General features: G+C 50.4%; 1 protein-coding gene across 2 annotated transcripts in view; it reads left to right on the top strand.

Annotated features, from left to right (window-relative positions):
• Window positions 1-1351: 1351 nt before the first annotated feature.
• Window positions 1352-27192, top strand: part of SEZ6 (seizure related 6 homolog) — a gene marked incomplete at both ends in the record, with an annotated part of 45797 nt that continues 19956 nt past the window's right edge. For both annotated transcript variants that reach the window (XM_080922599.1, XM_080922600.1), the window contains 3 exons: window positions 1352-1406; window positions 22895-23563; window positions 24238-24371. In XM_080922599.1, coding sequence (XP_080778725.1) covers window positions 1352-1406; window positions 22895-23563; window positions 24238-24371 — 858 coding nt within the window. The remainder of the gene's footprint in view (window positions 1407-22894; window positions 23564-24237; window positions 24372-27192) is intronic.

Here is a 27192-nt window from a genome sequence, read left to right on the forward strand (position 1 = left end):
ACATTAATTTGTCCTTTAAGGGCTACAGGGGGTTCACCTCCCTCTTCCTTTACAGATATTAACATCAGCCACATGGTTGTGTCCTGTTGAGTCCACTGAAATTCCCGTAACAAACCTAACCCTTGGGTCTGAATAGCAGCCTCAAACTCTGCACAGCTGTGGCTTGCCTGATGGTAGCCTGTGACTTACTGGGGCTCCTCAGGCCACAGAGTCATGGAATCTTATTTTTCTGTGCTATTGGCTATTCCAACTATTTTGGTTACTACCCCTTCTTCAAGCTTTTCTCCATCCAAAACAGTCCTGGTGGACTGAAGGTGTAGCTCAATGGTAGAGCCTCTGTCTATCAAGGATGAGATGGTGTGCCAGGCCCTAGCTCCTAGCACTGAAAAAAAAAAGTATTAAATGAAATTTAAAAACTAAAACAGTCATAAAGACCCCGATGTTCATAGTTATTCCATTTTCTCCATCAGTTCCAAGACTGGAGCTGGTACTGTCATAAAAGATCGGTGTTGCTGTTCTTGTCCTACAGAGGAAATAGAAGAAGCATGGTCTGGAAACCCATGGCTACATGGGGACCCAGGGTGCTGCCTTCAGCACCCCACAGCTTGACTCACGTTGCCTCCTACCAAGTGAAGAATGTCTCCCCAGGACACAAGTGCCACTGGCTTTTAACTATAATATCAGGATAATTAAGCTTTTCTGTGAGCACAGTTTGCTGCTGATGCAGCTGCCTGGAGCCCTGGCATTTATTGAGCGCAAAGTAATAATTTATTGTCCTTTGTACGCTCAAAAGCCGTCTTCATTATCGGCCCAGGATGGAGCTGCCACAAGGGCAGGCGGGCCTCACCAGCTGCCTAGCTGATGTGTGTCTTTCCAGGTCACCCTTGTAGCTGTCAGGTACTAAGGTAGGGTGTAGAGAGAGGTGAGGAGGGGGTATTCTCTTTAATGAAGAATCCGATTAGAACCTAACATCTTGGTAGGCTACTAACCCGGGAGAGGGTGGCAAGCTTGGCTGGGCGTGGGCAGCTCGGGAAGGCGGGGGCTGTGAGGCACATTAGCAGGGCAGTCCTTTCCCCAGGGCTCCAAAGCCTGTGCTCTTGCCTCTGGGTCTTCTGCGCCTTTGCTTGAGACTTTACGGTAAGCCGCTCCTCCTGCGCCCCCGCCCCCAGCCCCGCTCGGCGATCCCCGGCGCCGACGCCAGGCGCTGGCCGTGGTGCTGATTCTGTCAGGCGCTGGCGGCGGCGGCGGCGGCCCCGCTGCTCTCCCCAGGACCGGCTCTGCCCCCCGCGCCCACGCCTCACCCAGTCCCCCTACCGCGGCCCCGACCCGGGGCGCGGCGGCAAGCAGCACCATGCGCCCAGCAGCCCTGCTGCTCCTGCCCTCGCTGCTGGCGCTCCTAGCTCACGGTAAGGACCCGGGCGTCCGGCCACAGGACGGGGGCGGGCGCGGACTCCCAGGGGTAGGTAGGAAAGCAGGACCATCCTGGAGCCTTGCTCTGTGCGTCCTGTTGTTCCTCCTAAGCACCGTGTCCCGCCGGCTGCGCTGTCCCCGGCGCCGACCCAGCCGGGCGGGGCGCGGGCTCCACGGGCGGGAAGCCGCCGCGGCTCCCGCCATTCGCGCCCGGCCGAGACCTCGCCTTTAATCATCTCCCCGGATCTAATGGGATTTCTCTGCTGCAATTCATCACGCCACCCCCTCCCCGCACACACGCGCTCACCCGCGCGCTCCCTCGCTCCACTCCAGGCGTCTAGGGGCGCCCGGGAGCTTTGCGGGGGCGGGGGCGGCGGGTCGCGGGTGCGGAGTCCGGACAGTCCAGCTGGCAGCCCGCCGTTCTGCCTCCCCTTGCTGGTCGCCAAACTTCGCTCGACTTTGCCGCTTATTCTAGGTCCCTCGTATCCTCACTGCAGAGGAACTGGGTCGGGTGGTGTCGGGACCCGGGACTGGGACATCTCTCGCCTATCTCTGCCTTGACGCTAACAAGTCAAAATTGGAACCTAGAGCACAATTCTGGGGAGACATTCGGGGACACTAAGAGACCACTACCCAGCCCCTCGCTCTTCTTTGGGCTGCCGCAACTGAAGTCCTGGGACTGGCTGTCCTCCCTGAAATTCTTTTCTTGTACACACACACACACACACACACACACACACACACGCACGCACACATGCACACACACATGCACACACGCACATGCACGGAGAGCTGCTTCTCCTCGGCTCTGGCGTCCTACCGGGTTCTTTCGACCCCGGAGCCGCAGACTAGTTAGCGGAACTCACCGTTTGCTCCAGCCCCGAACGCTGAGTTAAGTCCCAACTTAATTGGTCTCAGTCAAGAAATGCTTGGCCTCGAAGTAAGCAGCAAGGGAGTTTGGAGGAAAGATGAATGGGAAGCAGGAAGGGTCTGGAGCAAGTGGTCTCAGGAGTCTTCAAATGCTCGGGTCATTCTCCACTTTTACTGATCGCCTGCTGGAGTCCGTGAAACTGCACTTTGACTTGGGACTCAAAGTCCCTTGCCATATGGTTGTGGTTCCTAGCGTCTGCTGTAGAGGAGGGAAGGAGGAAGGATTGTAACCTTCGGGTTCCATCCTCCTAGGCCGAGAGTTTGGAGGTCAGAAAGCCAGACTAGGGCTGCTTGGGGCTGGGCTAGAACTAAGCCGCTGTTCTTCTATCCTGGTGAGTGGCGAGAGAGCACATCTCTGAACCTCTAGCTCTACCCACAAGTAGACCACATCTTTGCTCAGCCCACATGGCTGCCCACACTGGCTCCTCCTAAGACTAGGAAAACTTGGAATTCTATGATCACCTTGCTGGGAGGAAGAATTTTCAAGCCCACTCCAGGAATGAATAGGGATGAAGAGAAACCCATCTTCTGGGACAGAAAGCTAAGGATATCTCTGCATTTTCAGAACCTGTATGGGATCTGGCCACATCCTAGCTTCTTCCCTGGGACAGAGTCTGTGTTTGTTCCCTGGCAATAGGAGTTCTTACCTGAGTGTGTGATCTGGATTCTTCAGGTCCCAGTACATCTGCAGTTCAGGAGCTCTGAATATTGGGTCACAATTCATCAGTTAAGCCACTAGTGTGCAGGTGTAATCTCTGCCAGCCAGCTCCTTGCAGGTCGGAGAGACCATAGTTCTCCAGGAAGAAAGCTGGTATGGCTGAGCCCAGCCCAGAACGGAGGTTCATGCTGGGAGGAATTTACCCACTCTGGCCAGAAGTCTGTGTCCCTAGCCAGTGTCCTTCTGTGATTCATTAGGTTCTCTAGTGCCGTGGGGTTGCCTTGCTACGTGTTTGTAGGTAGGAGAGGATTTGTAGCCTGGCAAATGAGAGAGCCAAAGCTGAGTGACCAGTGACCCCTGCCTATTTAACATAGGTGGGAGGTTAGTCCTTAGGGTTCTGAGCCCTCTCATTTTGGAGGTAGCTCACTGGGGTTCCTGGAGACTTTAGTAAAGGAGAGATTTGAGGGGTAAAGGCCTTTGAATTCCAGTCTTTCAGCCAAAAGATGCATCTCTGCAGCCTGGCAGCCTGGGAGACCTCAGAGTTCTGCTCACAAGAGGGACTGAAACCACAGGACGCAGTCAGCCACAGTCTAAACCTTCAACCTTCAATGGTGCGGGGAAGGAAGAGGCTCTGAAAACCAAGGAGACATATGAATAGCGCTCTGGTCCCACGGGCCCAAGCCCCTAGCTCTTTTGCAGCTTCTTAGATGTAATTGGTTCCAGGTATGACAGGCACTACACACTGTGGGACATCCTCCTGACCCATAGGAAGTGCCAGGGAAGTCTTGCCACCATAGGGGGGAAGACAGTTCAACGGGAGCTGTGTCTGCCTAGGCCTGTTGTGTCAGTTTAATGATTTTTAATGAGCAATTACCTTTAGTCATTCTCTTAATTTCTGAATATCAATAAAGTTAATTAAACTCTGCATGTGTGAATGTGGCCTGGGGAGATTGTGAAGGTAAAAGCAGCCAATACTGTGGTGGGATTAGGTCTCCAGGTATAGAAGCTGCCTCCACAGTAATGTGACCTTGGACCCAGGGCTTCATCTCTCTAAGCTCTCTTGAGAGTGTGGTAGAAAGAAAGATGGAGGCGGGGCAGAAACAGTTGCTTATTCTGCCAGAAACCGGGGGATAAAGTGTAGGAGGGAAAAAAAAAAAAAGGAAGAATTTGGCTTCCAGGATCCCTACTGCTGCAAGGGTTAACACAGGACTGACTTAACCTAAAATGCAAATTGCTGCTTGGGGGTGGAGCTCTGGTTGGTGCTGGCTTCTGAGGGTTTACTGCTCTAGTCTGGGGGCTTCGTTCTACCCAAGCTTTACCACTCCCTGGTTTCTAGCCTGGTTCTTCAGGATCAGGGCTCTTGCTGGGGATAAAGGCTCAAGATAGATACCTTGGATTCCACTCAGAGCCCTAGTGGTAGACCTGGCAAGCGGGGAATCTCTGCTGGGTTTCTGAGGAGACTGCCCAAGAGGAAGAGCAGAGTTGGCTTTTGGCCCCTCACGGGCCTAAGCGAATCAATCTTGGCAGGTCCTGGCGGCCATCCCAGCCTCAGCAGGGTGGCAGTTTAAAATGCCTTGGGGGATGCTGTGGGGCACTAATGGGGGGGAGCAAGAAGACAATGGGACTGGGCTTAATTAGAAACTGAGCTTCCATCCCCCCATCCCCAGTCATCCTGAATAAAGGTCAGAAAAGCTGCCTCCTTGCCCTCTCTGTCATCCAGTCCCAAGCTCTCCAGCCTCCTCCAGCCCTTCTTGTCTCCGCCCCACCTAGTTGGAGCCAAGCCCATCTACCAGACAGCCCATCTACAGACTCTTGTACCCCTACTTGGGCAGAGCTTATTATCCTACCTTCCACCCTCTTCAGACAGAAAACAATAGACAGGGGAAACTTCAGCAAAGGAACCTCTCAGCCCAGATGGGGAAGAGCCCAGCTTACCACGTCCTTGGCTTACAATAGCCATCTTTGTAAGGGTGCATGGAATTCATGGTCACCAAGCCTGGTTTTGTCACCTGTAAAGGGACTTAAGCTCTATAAATAAGAGTCACCTAGAAGAGAAAAATCTGCCAACCCTAGTCCACAGCCAAGAGGTAGAAAGCAGGTGCTAGGAGGTCTCCAAGGCCAGTTCCAACAGGAAGCAACATCATTCCAGAAAGATGACTAATCCAGCCAAGTCAAAGGAGTCTCGACATCAATTTTTTAGACTCTTGATTTTCCGTCTCCCTGTTTTTGTTTTTTTTTTCTTCCTCTTGGCCAGCGTGGTTAGTCTACTTCATGCTTTGAGCCTGGCTTGACTGGCACTTCAGTAATTGGCAGGAGGCATCTGCTCTATGGCCTGTTCTCCAGCCTGGGTCAGAGGACTTGCCCATGCTCCCACAGTCTGTTTGATGCTCCATCTGGTCCCCAGACTGTTGGATCAGGAGCCTTTGTCTGGTTGTTTGAAGTTCCGTGCAGTACCAACAACTCAGGAAAGAGAACAGTAAGTTTACCTTGCTTACCCTATGCACCTTGGGCAACTCCAGAAAGCCTATTTAGGAGAAGCTTAGGGGTCAGCTGCCTGGTTAGAATGGAATGATGAGCCAGGAGCAGCTGGCACTGCGTCTTGAAGCTGAGTTTGCGTAGCAAGTACACTATTTTTATATAGATTGTATGTTGAGGATTTTTTTCCCCTTTCCTAACAGTTGGCCAATTATTCTGCCTGTAAATTACAGCCTTTACTTAGATTTTTTTTCCTTCTACAAATTAAGCTGTCACGCCATCAGCCTTAGGTGGTTTGGGGGGACGGGGCCGATAGCCGTTCTTAATTCGGTAAAGCTTTCCCTTAGTGCCACCACTACTTGTGTCCCCAGTGGCTCCAGTGCCTAACTAGCACATGGCACACATCAAATGCATGTTAAGAAATCTGTATGAGTTGCACGGGTAGAAATCAGCACAGGAGAGCACGGGGCCCAGCCTTTCAAATCCCCTCCCACAGTATCTGAGAGGGAGAAGCCTTGTATGAACTTGACAACTGAGGCTCCAGAGTGCACTCAACCATTCAAGCTTCAGAAGCCACACAGCCCGGAGAGACTAATATGGAGCTCTGAGATCAGATATGCCCTTGAATGGAGTAACGGAGGCCTAAGAGTAATCTATACAGTAGCGCAGATCCATCAACCTTTCTCGCACCTACAAAAAGTGGGTGTTAGGGTACAGCCTTCCAACTATTCAGTCCACCATTTATTTGCTCATTGCACAAACGTGGTTTGAGATGTGAGGACCAGCCCAGAGAACACCCTTAGCCACAGGGGACAAGGCTTCACTGACCAAGCCTTTTCTATGTAATGCTCACAGTGAGAGGTTTCTATCCCCACTTTACAGGTTGGAAAAACAAGTTTGGGAGAGATCAAGTCTCCCTGAGCTGTGTAGCTAGTGAACAGAAAGGGTACCTCAAAGCACCTTCCCATTTTGCAAAGTCTTGCATCAGCCGGTGCTCTCTTCCATTGTAGGAAAAGAGGTAGTCTAGGCAAATAGGAACCCAGAACACCACTATTCAAATAATATAAGCAGCAGCAATAACAGCAAATGTTTATGAGGACCAAATACATGCCAGGCTCCCTAACTGCTTTGAATACATTTGCTTATTGCCCCTCATACCATTTCCACGAAATAGAAGCTATTACTTGCCTTTCATAGACCAAGTTCAAGCTCATATTGTCTGACAGACTCGACATAGATACTCTGTAACTTTTTTCTATGGCATTTCTGGCCTTGACAGTTGCTTCCTAGTGATGCCTACTCTCAGCCTTTTACTGTGACAACTTACAAACATTTTATCATACTCTATCCTTAATGGTAAAGAACTGAAACACCTCGGCCCAAAGGTCTGACTTCTGCCCTTTGTGAGCCTTGGTAAAGGAAAGGATCGGTCCCACCTGTCTTGACATCTTGGATTATCCCACCTCCTCAGCCTCTATTGAGGCTCAGTCCCCAGATGAAAGGCCTAAACCTTTTCCCAGCTTCCTTCCAACTACCTACCTGCCTTCCCCCGGCCGCCAGCCCTTCGAAGATCAATGCTGCAGCTGCAGGCAGAGTGTTGTTGGCCATTGATTGTTGAGATTTCTCAGAGGGCTTGGGAGCAAACAAACCTGCCACGTCTCCAACAACAATCCCAGACTCTGGCTGCAGAGCCTGCAGCCTTGCTGGCAGGGTGGCTGGAAGAGAAAGAAGGGGTGAGGTGGGAGGTCCTGGCTGAGCCCAGCAGGAACAAGCAGAGACTGAGTAAGCCTGGGAGGAGGGGGGAGGGATGAGGTGAGGATGGTAGATAAGGCCTAAACTCCGCAGTGCTATAAAGGATCTTACCTCTACAGAATGTCACTCTGTCCCTCTGTTTCCGTTCTCCTGCCTCCCCTTTCCTGGTTGCCCAGCAAATATGACCTATCAGGAACTCATCAGTTCACTCACCCACACATCCATTCTTTATTCATCAATCCCTCTATTCAGCACCTATCAAAAGCAGACTATAATACAAATCCTGAACTTAAGAAACTTCGTTTGGAGACAAGCTACGTCCTCAATAACTGAGATCGGCTCTAGCTACCTCTACCTAGACAAGCGACTTCTGGTTTTTTGTTTGTTTGTGGTTTTTTTTTTTGTTTGTTTGTTTGTTTGTTTTTGTTTGCTTGTTTGTTCTGTTTAGGGAAGGTTTGTATGTTTGGGGTTTTTTTGTCAGTTTGTTTTTGTTTTGCTTTTCTCTTCTGATAGTAGTTGAATGGTCTAGACACAACAAATCCAACTACCCTGAGCTTCAGGGACAGATGACTCCTTATCAGAAATACTGTACCTCAGTTTCTCACCTGTAGCAGGAAGTCACTGTCTCCCTCTGTGAAGGCCCAGAGAGTCTCTGAGGTTCCCAGGCCAGGCCAGGATGAAACTTTCCCATCTCTGCTGGATCTGGGTATCCTTGTAACTTTCAACATGCAAATATGGTGCAGGGTTCCTCCTGCTTGGCACCAAACCAAATAAATTGCATAATCCCAGTTGAGGGCAATGCACCCGCTAAGTGCAACCATAAGGACTTAACCAGAATTGCTGTACCCTGGTAGTAACCTCAGCATGTGCCTCAGAGGCCCCTTCCCCCTTATTCTCCCTCCCCAAAGTCTCTTCTCTTTACAGTCAAGCCCTCCCTCCCTGTCATCAGGCAGGGAGAACAGAATTTAGGAAAGCTCAGTAGGAAAGCCCCAAACCATTGAGCATCCCTACATCTTATCTACAGGCTGTTTTCCTCCTGCTCTCTCCATCCTCGGGCCCCAGATTCATCTACACTGCTGCCCTCTCAGCTTCTTCCTGCTCCCTGTTCCCTCCTCCCTCCCAGCTCTGCAGTGATCACCAGCTTCTTTGTCCTCTAAGCAGCCACCTGCTGAGTGTCTGGCCAGGGTCCCACAAGCCAGCAGGTGCCTAGGGAGTCTCTGGAGCCTAAGGAGAGGGGAAATCAAGCAGTATGGGGAGCCACGCTGTATAACAGGAAAAATTCCAACAGCACAGAGCTCATCAGAGAGCCAGGACACCCCCCTACCCCCGGTTTAAACCCTGTGCTGGCTCTAGGTGTCTATGTGCCCTTGGATGAATCATGTCACCTCCCTGGACCAGTGGGAATTCACAGCACCAGATTCTATCCCACCTCTTTTGTAGACAGCATAGAAAACTGGAGGAAATCAGACAGGGTGAGGACTGGGGAGAGGCTAAACGCTCTATTTGAGGAGTGATAGCCGGAGAGATGTAGGGCACCAAGAGGGGCCCAGTTTATCAGGCAGTCATGGTACGGCCTGGGCCTGATGACCCAAGAAGCCAGTTCAGGGCAGAGCTCTCAAGTGAGGGGTGAGCATCAGCTCAAGGTCTGCAACATGAGACCAAGTGGCAGAGAGACAACCTGGGTCCGTGGACCTTTTAAGGGTCTTCCCCTGGCACATCGATCTGCAGACACAGTCGTCCAAATTATTTATATCCAGACAGGAGATGTGCTAGTGATTTGAAACATCTGTCTCAACAGCTGGTAGCCTCCCTCCCATCAAGGCATCCTGTTCTGTGGATGGCTAAAGAAACTGAGGGAAAGTCACATTTTTGAGGCTCAAGGTACCCCTGAGATTTCCAGCCAAAAGTGATCAGAGGGTCTCCAGGAAGGCATGAAGAAGTAATGCACGGGCACATTTGTCTACCTGATTGCTTCCTCTTTCCTCCTGCACAGCCCACTCAGAGCCTATCTTAGAGCAGAGCCCTGTTCTATACTGCTTAGCCTAGTCTCCTATCACTCCATCCTGCTGTGTGTATTGCTCAGGTCTGGTGGTACTCCTGTGCCTTTGACTGCTGGCTGGTGTCTGACATTTTAGCCCTGCTGTACTTCATACTGACTTTGGCACTCCCTTGGCCTTTTCTGTCCTGGGCTTCAAGCAACAGAAACGGGAAAGAATGGGGGAAGGAAGTTTAGCTCTCTCATTTTAAGGTGTCCCTCCATCCAGTTCAGCAGAGACCTTGGAGGTCACAGAAAAGATGAGGTTAGGAGGTGGGTGTGAGGGGAGGGGGTTGGGTCTGTGTAGCAACCTTAAGATTCTGGGGAGAAAGCAGCCTAGACATGAAGGTAGCTTTGGCTGTGAGTATCTGCCTGGCTTGTCCATCTATCCCTGGGTGTCAGTGCCCTCTGTGCACTCTGGGCAGTGGCCTATGGAATAAGTACATCATCAGGCCTCAGCTCATATTGCTGTCCCCACTCCCATCAGCCCACTCCATTTTCCTTCTCCCCAGTCATGGGCTCCACTGACCCCCTCAAGGAAGATCAGAGATGCTGCTATTTTTAGCAACTCCATACCTCTTCTCTCCCCTGCTGAAGATTTCTGTAAAAATGGAGGAACAGGGCAAGCCTGGAGAGTCCCACAGTCTGGGATGCTCAGAAGTGGAGATCCCTTCCCTCAGTCACACAAAAATAGATCGGCAGAGATAGCCTGGGCTACCGTACAGGTGGCATGAGTCAAACAGACTCCCTTACCTGCTGAAAAAAGACCCTGGGTTACTTCTGCTTAGGCTCTGTCACCTCACCAAGTCCCCAAAGGTAGAGCTTAACTCTCCAGTGACTTCCCTAGGTCATTTTGAAGTAAGGTAGAGCTGCTGGCATCCCCACAGGAGCTGGGAGAACTGGAGGGATGCTAAAGGGTCAAGAAGCAGAGAGAAGGGAGGCATGCCCAGTGTAGCTACCCATCCATGGACCCCTAATATCATTCTTGAACTTCCTAGAGGGGTTTCAGGCCCAAGCTGAGGCTTAATTCTTCTCAAAGGCCACTATCAAGTCATTATCTACAGACCCAGAAGGAAGAAGCACTCACCCCCATCATGATTTCCACTGGCTCTGGAAACTAGTCTCAGCCGGGAGAGCCCAGAGCATAGAGGTTTCAGGAGCTAAACCAATGAACCAAAAAGAGAGACAACCCTGGCTCCCTCGGAGAGAAGCCTACTTCTGGATACAGCCTGTCTATGATCTCAGGGGCCTTTTGTTTTTATATCTATCCTCTACCTTTACCTCAGACTCCTAGGCCTGCTCCCTAATTACACCATCTCCCACAGGTCAGCTCTCTGACCAAGCTTTCTCACCTGTAGGATAGGAGTCATCAGATAACACAAGTAAACAGTGAGTGACCCAGAGCTGGAACACAGCAGATGCTCAGGAGGGCTCCCAGGGTCCTCCAATCCCACCTGAACCCTCCCTACCTACTGCACACATCCACACATGTGCACAAACATGCCATGGGTTCACACATGTATGCATGTGCACCCACTCACATATGCACATGCTTTGGCCTTTGCACATACACAAGCATGTATGCTCATAACATGTACACACAGACAACATGCGTATGCACACATACACATTCTTGCTCCCAATGCTCAGCAAATATGGACCAAAAGTTAACTATGGGCTCAAAGGCATACAGGAGAGTGATAAAATTCCCCACTGTACCCACCAGACGGCTCTATCATTGCCTAGAGTTGGGCACCAATAATAAAGAAGTTGTAACTGCCCCCTCCCACCTACAGACTTCTTAAGAAACCAAGAACCAAGTGCTAAGAAAAAACAGACAGGCCTCTGAGAGGGTAGGTCAAGCTCAAAGCCACATCCCCCATCAGTGTGGTAGAGGCAGAACTACCCTGGAGCCAGGGTTCTGATGAGGCCTCCAGAGCTAAGAGCAAAGACTCTAGTAACCTCCAGAGAAAGAAGTAGCTAGAGCCCAGCTCAGCATTGGAACCTGGGGTTCTGAGCACAGGACCTTCTTCCTCAACTGTACTTCCTGAATAGGTATTCCCTATGCAGGAGACAAATGCATCAGAGAGCAAAGGTGACAGGATTAGGGAGGTGGCTTTGGCTCTTATGCACGAGGTAAGTCCCTTCATTAGTGTCACGGACTCTTGGACACTGGAGCCAAGTTCCTAGAGGTAAAGAAAAGTGCTGGGAATGGCCTCAGGAATTGGCCTTTGAACACTGGGGTAGGGGATAGAGGCAGCATCCCAGAGATGCTGGTCTGGGACCAGAAAGGTAGCAGCTCTCCAGCCCTGTCATCTTGTGTCTCTGCTTTGCTGTGCGTGTGGCTGTAAGGATTACCTATGGTTGATGTCTAGAATTGGGGAATGGGCAGAAGATGCAGGGAATGGCTGTTCTTTCTTCATCCATTTCTGAGCTTTGCCTCTGGGATGGCTGAGATGGTCCAGCTCCTGTCTCCAGGGAGAACAGTTCCTGCCTCTGCAGACTTCCCAGCTGACATTTCCAAGGTTTGCCATTCAGAGAAATACGGTCTTTGCTGCTGATGGTGTGGTAATGACTGGACTGGCTCAGGAAGGCTGTGACTTGCTCACCCAGCTCCAGATAGAAACCCCACCATGAGTAAAGGAACCCCAGCTTCAGTCCCTACTTAGACCCTGCCTTGTTAGCTGCAGCCCAGTCAAGGTGAAGGATAGATTAGACTTAGACTGGCAAGAGTAAGAAGAAGGGGGCTTTCCCCACTGTTTCCATCCTGTCCCACAGGGAGGAACCAATTCAACAGCCCCTACCTCTCAGGGCAGTGCTCTGAGGCTCCAGTCACAGGAATCACTAGTGGGCAGGCAGGGCTCTGGCCTCCAGGTCCCCAGGGCCAGCAGGCAGACAGGAGGGGGGAACACAAGGCCGCAGGGGAAGGTGTAGAACGCAGCAGGTGATGCTGTAGCAGAAGCCTCATTAATCACCTCTCCAGCCCCCAGCTCTGCAGTGGCGAGACCATATTAGATTTTAAATTGGAAAGCAGAGAACGTGGCAGTTAGCAGAGAACTCCTTCCACACTGGGCCCCTGATCACAGCCTCACAGGAGGGAAGGACAGTGGGGTGAAAAAGCCTAGCCTGGCTGCAGCCCAGAGAGAGCAGTGTCCCCTCTCTCTCCCTGCCTCCTTGGAGCCTGGGGGGCTTTAAGACAAACAGCTCTGGGAAAGGTCAGACTAGGGTCCAAGGAGGGAACAGTTAAAATAAGGGGCCACAGCAGCCTTTGTGGGAACAATATCCCCTTTTGCTGTGTCCTAGGGTCTTTCAGGGCTTAAGGTTCTAGGGTGTATTATTCATAAACAAGAACAAATGGTAATGACCAATGCCTGTGTGTGTATTTGGACTTATACACATGCACATACATACATATACACCATACACTCATACTCACATACATACATACTCACACACATACATACATAGAAACCACATACATACATATATATACACACACACCACACACACACATACATACACACCTACCACACACACACATACATACATACCCACCACATACACATCACATACATACACACACATATACACACAAATACTCACACACATACACACACCACACATGCACACACATACATACATATGTAGACACACACATACTTACACACTTACACAGACATACATATGTACATACATACACACATACTCTACACACACATATATACATACATACACACATACATACTTACATACACACATACTCTACACACACATATATACATATACACACATACATACATACTTACACACACACACACACACACACACACACACATACACACAAGCACCCATGCTACCAGATGGGCATGTGTCCATTCCTCATGCACATGTGCCAGCAACAAAGCAGCCACCAAGGAGCAGCATTGATCCCAGGCTATAACAAGGCTGATCCTTGATGTCCACTTCCCTTTGGAAGAAGTAGGATGGTCCATCCACAATGCCTCTCAGCCTCAAATTCTTCACATGCAAAATGTAAAATCCCGATGGTTCCAAGCACAAATAGCAGCTGGCAGTTCTGAGGGGGAGATGGCCCTTGAGGTGTGTGACTGGCTCACAGGGATGCTTGGTAGCTATGAGTGCCCGGCCCTAACCCTGCAGCTGAGTAGCTGCCCCAGGACTTCCCTGAGACACTCTGCCCTCTGCAGCAGACTGGTCAGTGGGGAAGGAAGGGAAAGCAGACTGGGTGTTCCCATAAGACACAGACCTGCCTGGGCCCAGCTTAGTTGGATCAGAGGAGGCCAAATGTTCCTTCCACAAAGTCAAAATCCTCTTAAACTGCCTCTGCTCCAGCCCTCACAATTGCTCACCAAGCGCCTAACAACCTGGGGCTAGAGAGAGAGCTCAGTGTTCAAGTACACTGGCTGCTCTTACAGAGGACTGGGGGGGGGTTCAGATCCCAGCCCCCACAGGGTGGTTCACACTTTCCCTCACTCTAGTCATAGGGGATCTGATGCCCTCGTCCCAACAATGAGACCACTAGGCAGGCAGATGGTGCACATTCATGCATGCAGACACGCATGTATAAAATAAATCTTAAGGGGGGGCACCCAACAGCCTACAAAATACCAGGCCACAGCCGGGAAGCAAATATCATTAGAGAAATAAGGGGTGATAGGCCCAGCCCTCCTGTGGCCTTCGTGAATGCCTTAAAGAAGTCTTCAGGCTCTGTTATCTTTCTTACCTAACTTGAGTCCTCAGTTCTCCGGCCTCTCCAACAATTAACTCTCCCAGGACCCTCACCTTAGGTTCTTCTCTCCTAAGAGGCAGTGAATATTATTGGGTAAAGAGGGGGTAAGGTTACCCCCTTACATGTTTTTTCATTGTTCATAGTAGTCTTAACATGAATTTAAGTCAAAATACACTATCTTATCCTTACTAGCTCCATTTAGAATGCTCCACAGCCCCACATGACTACTTTGTTTTCAACCATCCAACCATACTAGGCAAGCATTTTACTTCTAAGCTACACACCCCCACTTACTCCCTGATTATTATACTGAACACAGACATAAAACATATTCATCGGGGCTGGAGAAATGGCTCGGTGCTTGCTGCTCTTACAGAGGACTCCAAATAGGTTTCTATTAACAACATGGCAGCCAACAATTGCCTATTATTCCAGGTCTAGGAGGGATCTGATGCCCTCTTCTGGCCTTTATGAGTCTTACAATCATGTAGTGCACATATGCACACACAGGCAAACAGATATATACAACATTTAAATCTTTTAAACATCTTTAAAACGTCTTTGTTATTGGAAAAAAAGTTATTGCAAAAAGTACTGCTTGAGGCTAGACAACCAAAGCCAAACTGATAAACCTGGGAACTGGGTTTCCATCAGCTGTCCAATGGGGTGATAAAGTTCATGTCTGATAGAACTCTGTGATGTTCAGTGAGCTGACCCTCGTAAAATACTTGGGATGTCACTGGGCATGTGGTAAGTGCTAGATAAACAGTACCTTGGGATATTTCCACACACTGAACCCTTCATGGCTGTGTTCTGTATGTGAGAGCAGACAGCACCCACATACCTTTCTCTGTTTAATTGATGGGATGTGCAGGCTTGGTTTGGAGAAGCAGCTTGAACAGCAGCACCAGGCCTCATCCATAAGGACCAAGACCATGGTGAGGTGGCCTGACTCCTAGTTTGTGCCTCAGTTTCCCTCGCTGTTCCCTCTACCTGGCAATAAGACTCCAACCTGGAGATATTCAAGAATGTCCATAAGGGCTCCTGGTCACTTGGGAGGTAATGAGTGCTCTGTCCCCAGAGGTCTGAACATAGATAGTAGACACCAAAAAGCTCCGTCTTTGGAGCAGGTGGGACAGGTATCTTCTTAGTGCCAACACTCTAAACCCAGCCCTACCCCTGGTTTACTGCGAAGACCTAGACGGTTTTCTCCTGGGCAAACGAAGGAGGTGTGAGGTGCTCGCAGAGGGGATAAGAACTGGAGGACTGGTGGCCAGCCACTTCTCCAGCCAGAATCTGGCTGGGAGGTGATGTCCTGCTCAGTTTTCTTGTTATTGTTGGAGGTGGTGGTTTGGCTTGGTTTTGGTTTGGTTTTTCATGACAAGTTTTTGTTTGTTTGTTTGCTTGTTTTGCTTTTTGTTTTTTTTTTTTTTTGTTTGTTTGTTTTTGTTTAGCCCTGGCTGTCCTAGAACTGGCTCTGTAGACCAGGCTGGCCCCCAAACTCACATAGATCTGCCTGTTTCTGTTTCCCAAGTGCTGGGATCAAAGCATGTCTGGTTTCTGCTCATATTCAAAGTCTGGACTTTATTGGACCAACAGAGGCTGAGCAGGAAAGAGGATGGTGACGAAGTGTGATGGGAAGGTTAGTCACTTGCTAGCTTCTGAAGACACTCCCATCACTTGCCAAGGGCAGCTGCCCAGCTTTTCCCTTCTGGACCCACCCCTGCTCACCTATGCTGCCTGAGCTAAGCTTTGGGGAGCAAAGTGAATCCTGATTGTGTAGACAAGCAGACACAGGCTTAGGAACTGTGCCCTGAGACTACCCTTCACCAAGCCTAGCACCAGGAACCAACATTTATGGGCAAAGCTATGTGGGGAGAGAGAGAGACCTAATGCCGCAGTGCAGGCTATTCATCTGCCCAGGGCACATCAGGAAGTATCCCAGGAGGTCAGAGGACAGCCAGGTAGGAACATCTGGAGAGGAGACAGGAATTGGACCCAGAAGTATAAGAAGGTATCTACACAAAATGTAGATAGAAACAGCACAGCAGGAAGGTGAATCATATGGGGTATTAGGGAAGGTACCTGTTTGGACAATGAAAATCTCTTTTTTTCTGTGCCCACCTCAAAATGCTGACCCTCTAGGATGCCACCAAGCCTTCCCCATCACCACAAGCTGCAGGATTCCTCACACAGATGGCCTAGTATAACAGCACCCAGACTGGTAGGAAGATGGGAGGCCCAGAGAGAGCAGCCAACAGCCTAAGCTGTGGGTTTGAATCCCAAGTCTCTGTGTGATCGTGAATGAATTACTTAACCGCTCTGGGCCCCCCCAGAGTGTCCATCTCTTGGGATAGTGACACAAACTTCCCTGTATTGATGAGATTGGTGCTGAGCGTACAGTCTGCAAGCTGAAGGCAGTGGACAGCAGTTGTTACCAGTCCCGACTGTTGGCCCTAGACCACAACAGGAAGTACGTGTCCATTATGGTTCTGTGTAGGTTTAGATAACCTTGGAAAGCCACGTCCCATCTCTGAACCTCAGTTTCCCCTTATATAATGTGGGGGTTATATTGTCTTTCCTGTCAGTACAGACACACAACATTGAACCTACTGAAAGGTTGGATGCTATAGGGGGCGAGTCTGGAATCAGAAGCTTCTAGAATTAGACTTCAGGGCTCTATGGCCCTGCCAACTTCTAAGTGGCATAGCTGAACCACTGCTCTGTCAGTGTGGTGATCAGACTCAGGCCCAGGGGCACCCACACTAACACAGGGGGCCCCTTCACTCCCTCAGACTGGGATAATAGGGGTCTGCAGAGCCAGGCCCTCACTAATCCCCTATTAAAACTTGAAAGGGGCCAGGAACCCTCCAGAATAAACTCATTAATTTTTATGGGATAATAAATGGATCCCATTAAATTCTCATTCTTCCAATGCTGGGCCAGCTTAACCTTTAGAACCTAGAGGAGTGGACTCCCTGCCCACTACATTCTCCAGGCTCTCCCGAGGACCCCCATGTTGTCATACTCTCTCCCCCAAGCTGAGAATTGGTTCTACCCTATGGTGGGAGAATTCATCTGAGCGTGTCCCAGAACCAGAGGGTTCCCATACTGGACACAAGCCTCTTAGGCCTTCTGTCTCTGAGACATGAATCCTGGTCATGGCCGAGACCTACCTATACTGGGCTTTGAAGTGACAACCCCACCTTTGTAGAAAATGGGGTTGGGACTGGCAGGTGGAAGCTGTTTCTGTCAGGAGAGTCCTTCTAGAACTCAGTATCTTCCCTTCACAGCTATGGAGACAGTTCGCAGGATAGTGAAGCAGTTTTGGGATTAGAACCCAATGCCTAGTGGTCCAGAAAGATCCAATGGTGTAACGGGGCCGAGAGGAAGTGCTCAGACCGCGGTACCGTCTAGGACAGCAAATCCTCTAGGAAGAGACACTGCATAATGCCTCCTACTTCACTGCCCACCAGCCTTGTGGTCCTAAGCCTTACCGATCTGTAAGACCATAAGACTCAGCTAGCAGGAGATGGAAGGGGCTCCACCCTGAACCAGACCAGCCAGGTGTGATGCAAATGGGCCTCCTCGGTAGTATCCCCACCCCTCTGGACTTTACGGGGCGGGGCGGCTGCGAAAACAGAGCAGGGAACTACCAGGCTGGGGCTGAGGGGTGGGACTTCTATTCCTAAGAGGGGCCAGGAGGCGGAGCGGGAGAGAATCCACTGGGGAGGCATCCTGAATGGCTCATTAGTGCCGATGAAAGCCTTTTTTCATTTCGTCTAAATACTTTAAACAGGGCTCCCTCCGATGTCTATTTGCATAGCTTAAGAGCTAATGCGGGGGGAGGGCCCAGGCTGCAGTGCCCAGGGCTAGAGGTTGCAGGGAAGCTCTTTCGCCGTAGCTGAGGAAGCTTGAGGAGCCTGTTTTCAGACCCAGGTTAGGCTAGCAGCCCCAGACCCTTGGAGCTCTGCGGGAACGGCAGGCATTCTTCCCCGTGTCTAGGCACCAGGTGAATTGACCAAGTGTGGATCATAGCAGTGGATCTGGTTGCACACATAGCTTTGTCTCCGGGGACAAAAGCTTAGAGGTGACTCTGCCTTCTTTGTGGGTGGTGCAGAACTATGCTTTATTTGTGGAGGGCATGCCTCACATCCATACACATTGTCATCCTATGGGGACTGTGGTTTTCCTGAGAGGAGAGACCTCACTTTTATCTAAATCCTTTCTGTCCCAGGGGACCGCCTCTCCCTGTTACCTCTCTCTGCCCCCAGGACATTGGTATCTAGATTGTTCAGAGGAGACCACTCTTTCCCCTTTTTCTTTTTCCTCCTCCTCTTCCTCCTCCTCCTTCTCTTGCTCCTCCTTCTCCTCCTTCATCTCCTTTTGTTTTGTTTTTCAAGACTAGGTTCCTTGTGTAACTCTGACTGTCCTGGAACTAGCTCTGTAGACCAGGCTGCCCCTCTAACTCACAGAGAACCTTCTCTCTCTCTCTCTCTCTCTCTCTCTCTCTCTCTCTCTCTCTCTCTCTCTCTCTCTCTTCCCTCTTTCTTTGTTTTTTGAGACCAGTCTCATCATGAAACCCTGACTGTCCTGGAGCCTGTAGACCAGGCTGGCCTGAAACTCACAAGAGATCTGCTTGCCTCTGCATCCTGATGCTGTGATTAAAGGTGCATAAAAACCTGCTCCAGGCAGAGCTGACACTGGAACAGGTCTGTGTGCCTACACTCCAGTATTACTGAGTAAAGTTGGCTTCCAGGCTCAGATGTGCTTTGGGAACGGAGTAAGGGCTCTCTCATTCAAGACACCTTCCCAAGGGCCAGGATCACTTCCAACCTGAAGAGACCTTGAATGGATCCATCTATTCCTCTCTTCTTCAGAAGCACTGCTGGGAGCCCCCTTCCTCCCTGCCAAGGTCCGAGAGGTCTGGAATGGCTGGGCGCCTTCCTTGTTGCTCTTTGTTTCCAATCCTGGCACAGCCATTTTGAAAGCCGTGAGGACCAGGACTATTCTCCCAGTCTTCTCGGAGCTGACAAAATTCTGTATGAACGGAAAGTGGAACCGGCATCCGCTGACCTTTCTCTCGGCAGTTAGGAATCTAGGGAGGCCAGGCTGTGCGTCATCTCTTCAGTGACGTGGTTAAATGAGGGAAAATAATCAATAGTGAGCCAGCTAGTTGCAGATTGACTCTCATCTCCAGCGCTGGGCAAGTCTTTGCCTTGCCTGGCTGTAGGTTTTACGTAGCACATGAGAAAGACTCCTCTGTCAAGTAATGCAAGCTTGCTGGGGTGCTGGTACTTGCCTGCAGTCCTGACACTTAGTGCTAGAGACAAGAGGACCCATGAGCTAATGGCCACCCGTGACCATGTGACAAGTACAACTCCAGCCCAGGCTACATGAGACCCTGGTCTTGAAAAAAAAAAACAAAACAAACAAGTGAAAAGGTAAAGCAGAACAGCAGCAGAAACACCTACCCCTTGGAAAGGACAAAGCAGGAGGGCAGATCCCTGAGGACATCTTGGGCTGTATAGCAAGGTTTGATAATAATAATAGTAATGATAAATAATAGTAGGTGGTCTCAGAGGGAACTGGCTCAGTATTCTGAATCCTCAGCACCTCCTCCTGCCCTTGAGTCAGCCAGCCCCTGGATATTAAATGTAGCCAGGCAAAGAGAAGCCCCTGACCTCTTCAACACAACCCTTGGGAGCCCAGTGACATGTTACAGCCCCTCAGGCCTCCAACAGTCACCTAGGGTATCTGGAGATACCTCCCACAGATGAGGCTTATCTCCCAGAAATTATCTTACCCTCAGTGACAGTGGGTGGCTCCCGCCGGGAACAAGTGGCGGCCGATTTGGGAATCAATTTGCTCGTTTGATATGCTATCTCGATCTCATTTAACCAAGTGCTCGGTCCCCCTAGATAACACAATCAGCTCAATCGACAGTGACGGGAGGTGCCCATTAGCTCCACTCCATTGCCCAGCACCCACCTGTCTGCTGGCAGAACTGTGCCAGCTATGGTCACTTCCTGAGGCAGAGGCTCTCTGTGCGCGCTCTCTCTCTCTCTCTCTCCCTCTCCCTCTCTCTCTCTCCCTCCCTCCTTCCCTCCCTCCCTCCCTCCCTCCCTCTCTCTCTCTCTCTCTCTCTCACACACACACACACACACACACACAAGAGTCCCACAGGTGCCCACCCTGAGAGTCACAGGACACACCTCTTGACAGGCACCCCTGGAACAATACAGAGTTCCAGGGGCTCCAACCTGTGTGTCATGATAACAAGTCACTGCTTACCTGACAAGGATAGAATGACATCTGGAGGAGGGTGCGTGAAGGGAGAGAGAGTAGCCTTGTCCTTGCATGTCACAGGTACTACCTCAACACCCCTCCCTCTTGAGCGCCATGTCACTGATTTAGATGAAAGACACCCAGCACTATTGGACCATCTGCTCTGGGGATATGAGCCTGGCCGGGTGTCTAGTTTGGACACTGTGATATAAGTGCTTGGCACAGATGCCAGGGCACAGATGGGCTACTTTAGTGGGCATCTCAGGATGCAGCCCTCGGTCCGGGTTTTCAAGGCTTTGAATTGCTTGGGTCTCGTGACCCAGAAGAATGGAGAGCCCTCCAACCTAAACCTGCCTTTCCCACCCCGATTTTCTCCCTCCTCCCATTTGTCTGGCACATCAGAGTTGTGATGGTCTCTTGAACAGAATGCAGCCCATCTGCCACTTCTTTATGCCTGCCAATCCACGGGTGGGTGTGGGCCCATGGAAAGACAGCCCCACCAGCAGACATGTAGGGGAACTGACCTCCTCAAAAACTCTGCTACCTCACCCCAGGTGGACTTTCTTTCCAGATCCTCCCAGCAGCCATTTTGAGAGCTGTTGAGATGAGGAATACCCCACCCCCTCCCCAAGCCTTCTCAGAGTTGACAAGACTCTGTATGAACTAAATATGGAGCCAGAATCTACTGACCTTTTTCTTGTCAGTTAAGAATCTAGGGAGAGTCTAGTGGGCCACAAGCAGAATGTTCGTCATCTCTTCAGTTAAATGAGTGAACATAATAGCAGAGCAATCTATACTGCTGGCCAGAGATAGGAAGTAAGTTTCATTTTCTGTAGCCTGATTGGTTGGCGATGGCTGCTGCCCTAGATAACTGTTGAGTAGGATTCTTAAGCCTCATATGACTTTAGCAAGAAATTATCAAAATTGATCAGGAACATATGCAATGAACGGACAGGTGGCATCCCCGTTCTATCCCTGTGTAGTATCCTAAGAAAGCTAAGAGAAGAGGGCATGGTCCTACTGGGTATATTCCCATTATCCCACTCAGGAGGTAGAGGATTGTGAGTTTCAGACAAGTCTGAAGTCTATGGAGTGAGATGGTCTCAGAATAAAAGGGGGAAAGTTACCGAGACATGTCAAGTAGGAAAAGGAAAGAAGACTGAAGCTCCACTTCACCGACAAGAAAATTAAGGTTTAAAAGCTGTGGGCCCTTCAACCAGACCACATAGCCCCAGAGAAAGAGACCTGAATGGGTCTGAAGCCATATTTGCTTCAGTACTTGGGCCTCCCCAACTCTACTCATGTGACTGCTCTTGAAAGACCATAAACGTCAGGAAAGTCAGGTGACAAATCCTTCATCCCAGCCAGCACCCAGGAGGCAGAGGCAGGTAGATCTTTGTGAAAAAGAGGGCAGCCTGGTCTACATCGCAAAGTCCAGGGCAGCCAGGACTAAATAGGGAATTCCTGTTTTAAAAAAAAAAAAAAGGAAAGGTGAGGAGAGAAATCATCTTTGGAGAAGGCAGAGAACAGGAATTTCATGGGGACTGAGCAAAGAAGCCAAGCATGAGAAAATCTAAAATTCCAAATATGTAATATGTTTCCTGAAACTAATGACCAGTGGTTTCACTGGGAACAGGACATGAATTTGAATGTCTTGTAATTTTAGCTAGAAAAGTCACTGTTGTGAGAGACATTACTCTTGTTAAAATCCTTGTCTCTCCTACTTACACAGGGTATTAGACTCTATACAAGGCACTTCCTTCTTATTTTCTTTTTTTTTTTTTAATCTTTTCTCTCGAGAAAGGGTCTCTCTATGTAGCCCTGGCTATCCTACTCATTATGTAGATCAGGTTTGCCCCAAACCCTTTGCCTCCTGCACCTGGCTTTTTTCTTTTCTTTTCTTTTCTTCCCTTTCCTTCCCTTCCCTTTTTTTCTTTTCTTTTGTTTTCCTTTTCTTTAGAGACAGGACCCCATGTATAACTGGCCTCAAACTTACTATGTAGTTGAAGCTGACTTTGAACTTCTGATCTTCCTGCTGGGTTTGCAAGTTCTCAGTTATACAGTGCTGGGATGGAGCCCAGCACTTTCTGCTTGTTAGCAGGGGTTGCAGGTGCTTAGTTTACCCAGTGCTGGGAAAGAACCCAGCACTTCATGCTTTTTAGGCAAGCATTCTATGAGCTGAGAGCTCCAGCCCTTGCACTTGCCTTTGGTGACCCATCTTCTCATTAGTAAAATAAGGCTTTTGTGGTACATTAGAAATGGCAACTATGTATTTGTCATGTCATGGCTTCCTATCATTCTGTGTTGAAAAGGATTCTGAAGCTGAATCTGGAAACAGCAGGAAATAGTGCAATGATCGATTTGTAATGTCTGTCTTGGTTGCTGGAGGAGAAAGGATAGCTCCTGTGCCATCTTTGAAGTATGTGGTGTCACCTTGCTTCCAGCTCTAAAATTTTATAGCTCCATGATTCTCAACAATGAGCACACTCTCCAAGGCTCTCTGTCAAAAGCAAGATGGGTCTCCTCCTGCCTGCACTGGGTGGGATGCTGTTCACTGTGGCGTAGCAGGAGAGCCTCTGATCATTCATTATTATTTCAGGACTCTCCTCAGAGGCCCCAATCACGGGGGAAGGTCAAGCCACGGGCATCAGGGAGATGGATGGGGAGCTGACCGCAGCCCCTACACCTGAGCAGTCAGACGAAGGCGTCCACTTCGTCACCACAGCTCCTACCCTCAAGCTGCTCAACCACCACCCACTTCTGGAGGAATTTGTTCAAGAGGGGCCAGAAAGGACAGAGGAAGCTCCAAGGCCTGCACTGTCCTTCCAGCAGGACTCACCTACACCCTTTACTCCGAGCCCCCTTCCCCGCCTGACTAACCAGGACAACCGCCCCGTCTTTACCAGTCCAACTCCAGCTGTGGCTGCGGCACCCACCCAGCCCCACTCCAGGGAGAAGCCTTGGAACCTAGAGTCAGAACCTCCTGAGTTTCATATCACATCTCCCCTTCCCCCAGGGCGGAGTATGGCAGTGCCCACACTGCAGTCAGAGGACAGACCTAGTACTACACCCCCTAGTCAAGCATGGACTCCAACCCAGGAGGGTCCTGGAGACATGGGCAGACCTTGGGTTCCAGAGGTCATGTCTAAGACCACAGGGCTTGGTATTGAGGGGACCATTGCCACCTCCACAGCTTCAGGGGATGACGAAGAGACCACCGCCACCACCACCATCATTACCACCACCGTCACTACAGTTCAGGCACCAGGTCAGCTCCCTGCTGGCTGGCAGGGCTGAAAGTGAGGGTGGAGGGCACACCACGATCCCCAAATGTCTGTTTCTGACACTACACCAACCTGCCAGACCTTTTGCCACCAAGGGTCGACCTATATAAAACATGTGGATTGGAATCACATCACCCCAAGTTCAAGTTCTGATTTTCCCACACAGCCCTAGGGGTTTTAGTCAGTCTCTCTGAGCTTCAAGTACAAAGTACTGATCAGAAACCTTACCCTGGGGCTGGAGAGATGGCTTAGCAGTTAAAAATACTTGCTGCTCTTGCAGAGATCTTGGGTTCCTAGCACCTGCATGGCCACTAACAGTCATCTAGCCTTAGTTCCAATGGATCTGATGCCCTCTTCTGGCCTCAATGGGTATCAGGCACAAAGGTGGTGCATATACATCCATGCAGGCAAAACACTCATCACACACACACACTCACACACACACACACTCTCACACACACACACATACACACACATACTCATACACACACACACACTCATACACACACACACACAGAGAGAGAGAGAGAGAGAGAGAGAGAGAGAGAGAGAGAGAGAGAGAGAGAAGGGGGGGAGAGAGAGCTTATTTCAGCTTAGCTGAATTTACATCTACCCCACCAGAGCTGGTCTTAGCCTCATGTCTCCTCCTGCCTCCCAGGCCCCTGTAGCTGGAATTTCTCAGGCCCAGAGGGCTCTCTGGATTCCCCTCCGGCCCACAGCTTACCCTCTGATGTTGGCCTGGACTGTTTCTACTATATCTCTGTCTATCCTGGATATGGAGTAGAGATCAAGGTGAGTGATCGAAACCCATTAAGAGGAAAATCATCCTTTCCCATAAAGGGGCCTACACTAGGAGAGGTGGAAGTGCTTAGGGTACCAGTTTTGGAGGGAGGTGCCTGGAGCTTGGGAGGTAGACCAAATAGCACGGTTGGATTCAGGCTGTGTACTGCCAGTGATGTCTGGGAGGGCTTCAGGGAAGAGCAAGCATTCTCAGCCTCTTCCTCGCGGCTTGATAAATGGAGTAGGAGAGAGTTTGAAGAGAGGTTCAGTCGTGGGTGGGCAGAGTACTGGACGGATGTGGGTTCTCGATCTGAAACTGTGTGGGAGTGGAGACAACACAGAATCTCCTGTGGAGAAGCTATGGCACCTCAGCCTCGTTCCTCTCCTCATTCCTCCCCAAATGCATCCTCTCCTGTAGTGATTGCTGGGTCCTGGGGTACAGAGGTGTGGGAAGACCGACATGAACACACCAGGGTCAAATTTGTCCCCCGTCTCCAGGGCAGCTTATCCTCCCCTTCGGATTCAGAAGCTGCTGGAAGCCCCAGACCTGAGCCTGGACATCCTTACAGGCTTTCAGCCTCCGCAAATTTAGATCTTTCCTTTTGTTGCCTCAAACCTGCTTGTCATCACATTGTATCCAGTTAAGAACCTGGAAGAAGGCCACCATGATACAGTGTATATCCTTCCCCTGAGCAGCATGGGATATCCCCCTGGTCCTTTTCTCTTAGTCCAACCAGCTCACCCAGAAACTCTCACTGTGACTGCCTCCAAGCTCTCACACTCCCCTGCTTCTCTTTCTCCATCATCTCAACTACTGTGTGGTCCCTCCGGCACCCGCTCATCCCTCCTGGTGATTTAGTAGCCACCCCACATGCTCCTGTTATCCTCGCTTGCCCACATAGCAGTCACTTTTCTAAGATGAAAATGCAATACTCCTGTCTTCCACCCTTCCCTCCCCACGGGGGGAAGGCTCTGGCTCTGAATCTAGATAGTCCCAGGCTCACCTCTGCTACTTCTTGCCTCATGGCCAGCCCCCTCTTTGTTTTGAACAGTTTTGCAAGTGATTGAATGGACTACAGTTTCTTTCTCCCAGAGGCCCCGGCAGCACACGGCAGTCCTTTTGCCTGGATGAACTGAGGGTCCAGCACTGGTGTCAGTATCTCCGGGGCTTTCTCACCTTGTCCTCAAAGTCTTGAACCATCATCTACCATCTTAGCCCTTACCATCCTTCTTGTTTCCAGCCATCTGTTTCCTGGATACAATGTACAATGCTAGAGGGCCTTGTAGTACAGGGATCAACATTGGTGTAGAGGAAAAACCATGGACATTTGATCTGTGCCCTAAAGACTGTTCTGAGTGGAAAGCAAAGCATTTCGACTCAGGGAAGCAGGCAGGGAAGTAGGAAGCCCCAGGAGGGGGATATCAGAAGTCTGGAAGGCATCACCAAACTCCCTGCTCACCAACTCTGAGCCCGATTCTCACTTTGTCCCTAAAAGACACCTCCAGCTCACCCCTCTGGGGCAATCAGGTTCAGGTATCCCAACCAGCTAGGGAGGTAGGGGCTCCCCTCTTTCTAACTTCTCATTCCTGTTCTGCCAAGCTCTGGGTCCCTCCTTCCAGGCTGACTGGAAGGGCAATTAGAAACAACAACCCCCCTCTCAAGCCATTAGCACACAGCACCGCTTAATTAAGGTAATTAATGTAAAATCATCACCAAATGAGAGGTGGCACCGGCTGTGGCTCACTGGGTGGAAGGTGCCAGCTGCAGGTGTGAGGATGGGGGGGGGGCAAATGCCAGGCTGGATAGCCCACTGCAAACCTGGACTGGCTTTCCCTGCCCCTCAGCTCGATCACCCCAACTAAAACCTTATGCAGGCTAGATCCAGCCCGGTCCCCCCACCCGGGGTACAAGATAATGGGATAAGACGTGGAGACGGCTCTGCCTGCCACTACTCTGGCCCTAGTCAGTGCCCAAGCCCCCAGCTTGGGTGCCCACCCCTTGGGCAGCTCTGGGTCTGGCACTGCCACACTTTTACATCAGAATGCAAGAGCGGTGGTTACCAGGCAACCTTGAGACGAAAGCCACAGCCCTGGACTGCCATCAGGAAACGTGGCTTGTGCTGGCCCACCTCATCTTCATAGAAGCAGAGTCCTTGAGGACTCTGTGGTCTGAGACAGAATCTGAGGTTGGGGGTTGGGGTGGGGACACAGAGTGACCACAGCCAACTCTCCACCTACTTTAGAGAAAGAGCAAATGATGGTACAACAGGATATAGGGGGGGGGGCTATTTCTGGCTGCCTGCCCCAGACCCGCTTCTCCTGGACTCACCCCAAGGACACTTGGGATCTATAGAATTACTGATAGGATAGACCAATATACTCATTACATAGCTGAGGAAACTGAGGCCTAGGCAAAGAAAGGGGATGGCCCAAGATCATTCAGTTAATCATTAACTAATGGTGTTTAACAGGTTTGTTTCACGAACAAAATCTGAGCACCATGTGCCAGGTTCTGTGCTGAGCACTGAGGACCCAGATACCTTCAGGAAGGATGGGAATTACAGGCAGTGACCAAAGGATGCTCAGTGCAGGTGCTCTGGGTGCCTGTCCCATCCTGGAAGAGCTTTCTAGAGGTCAACACACCCATGGAGCAAATACGACAGACTTGTCCCTTGGAGGCGTCCCAGGATGTTTTGAGAAGGCAGTGTTGTGCGGGAGGCAGGGACGAGGGTCAGGAATGGAACTCACCTGTGGGTAACCCCAGTGTGGACCCCTAGTTCACCAGGATCACCAGGGCATGTGGGAATTGGAGCTAGAAGGAAACCAGGAAGAG

Source organism: Micromys minutus (genome assembly GCF_963924665.1).
Source record: "Micromys minutus genome assembly, chromosome: 10".
NCBI lineage: Eukaryota > Metazoa > Chordata > Mammalia > Rodentia > Muridae > Micromys > Micromys minutus.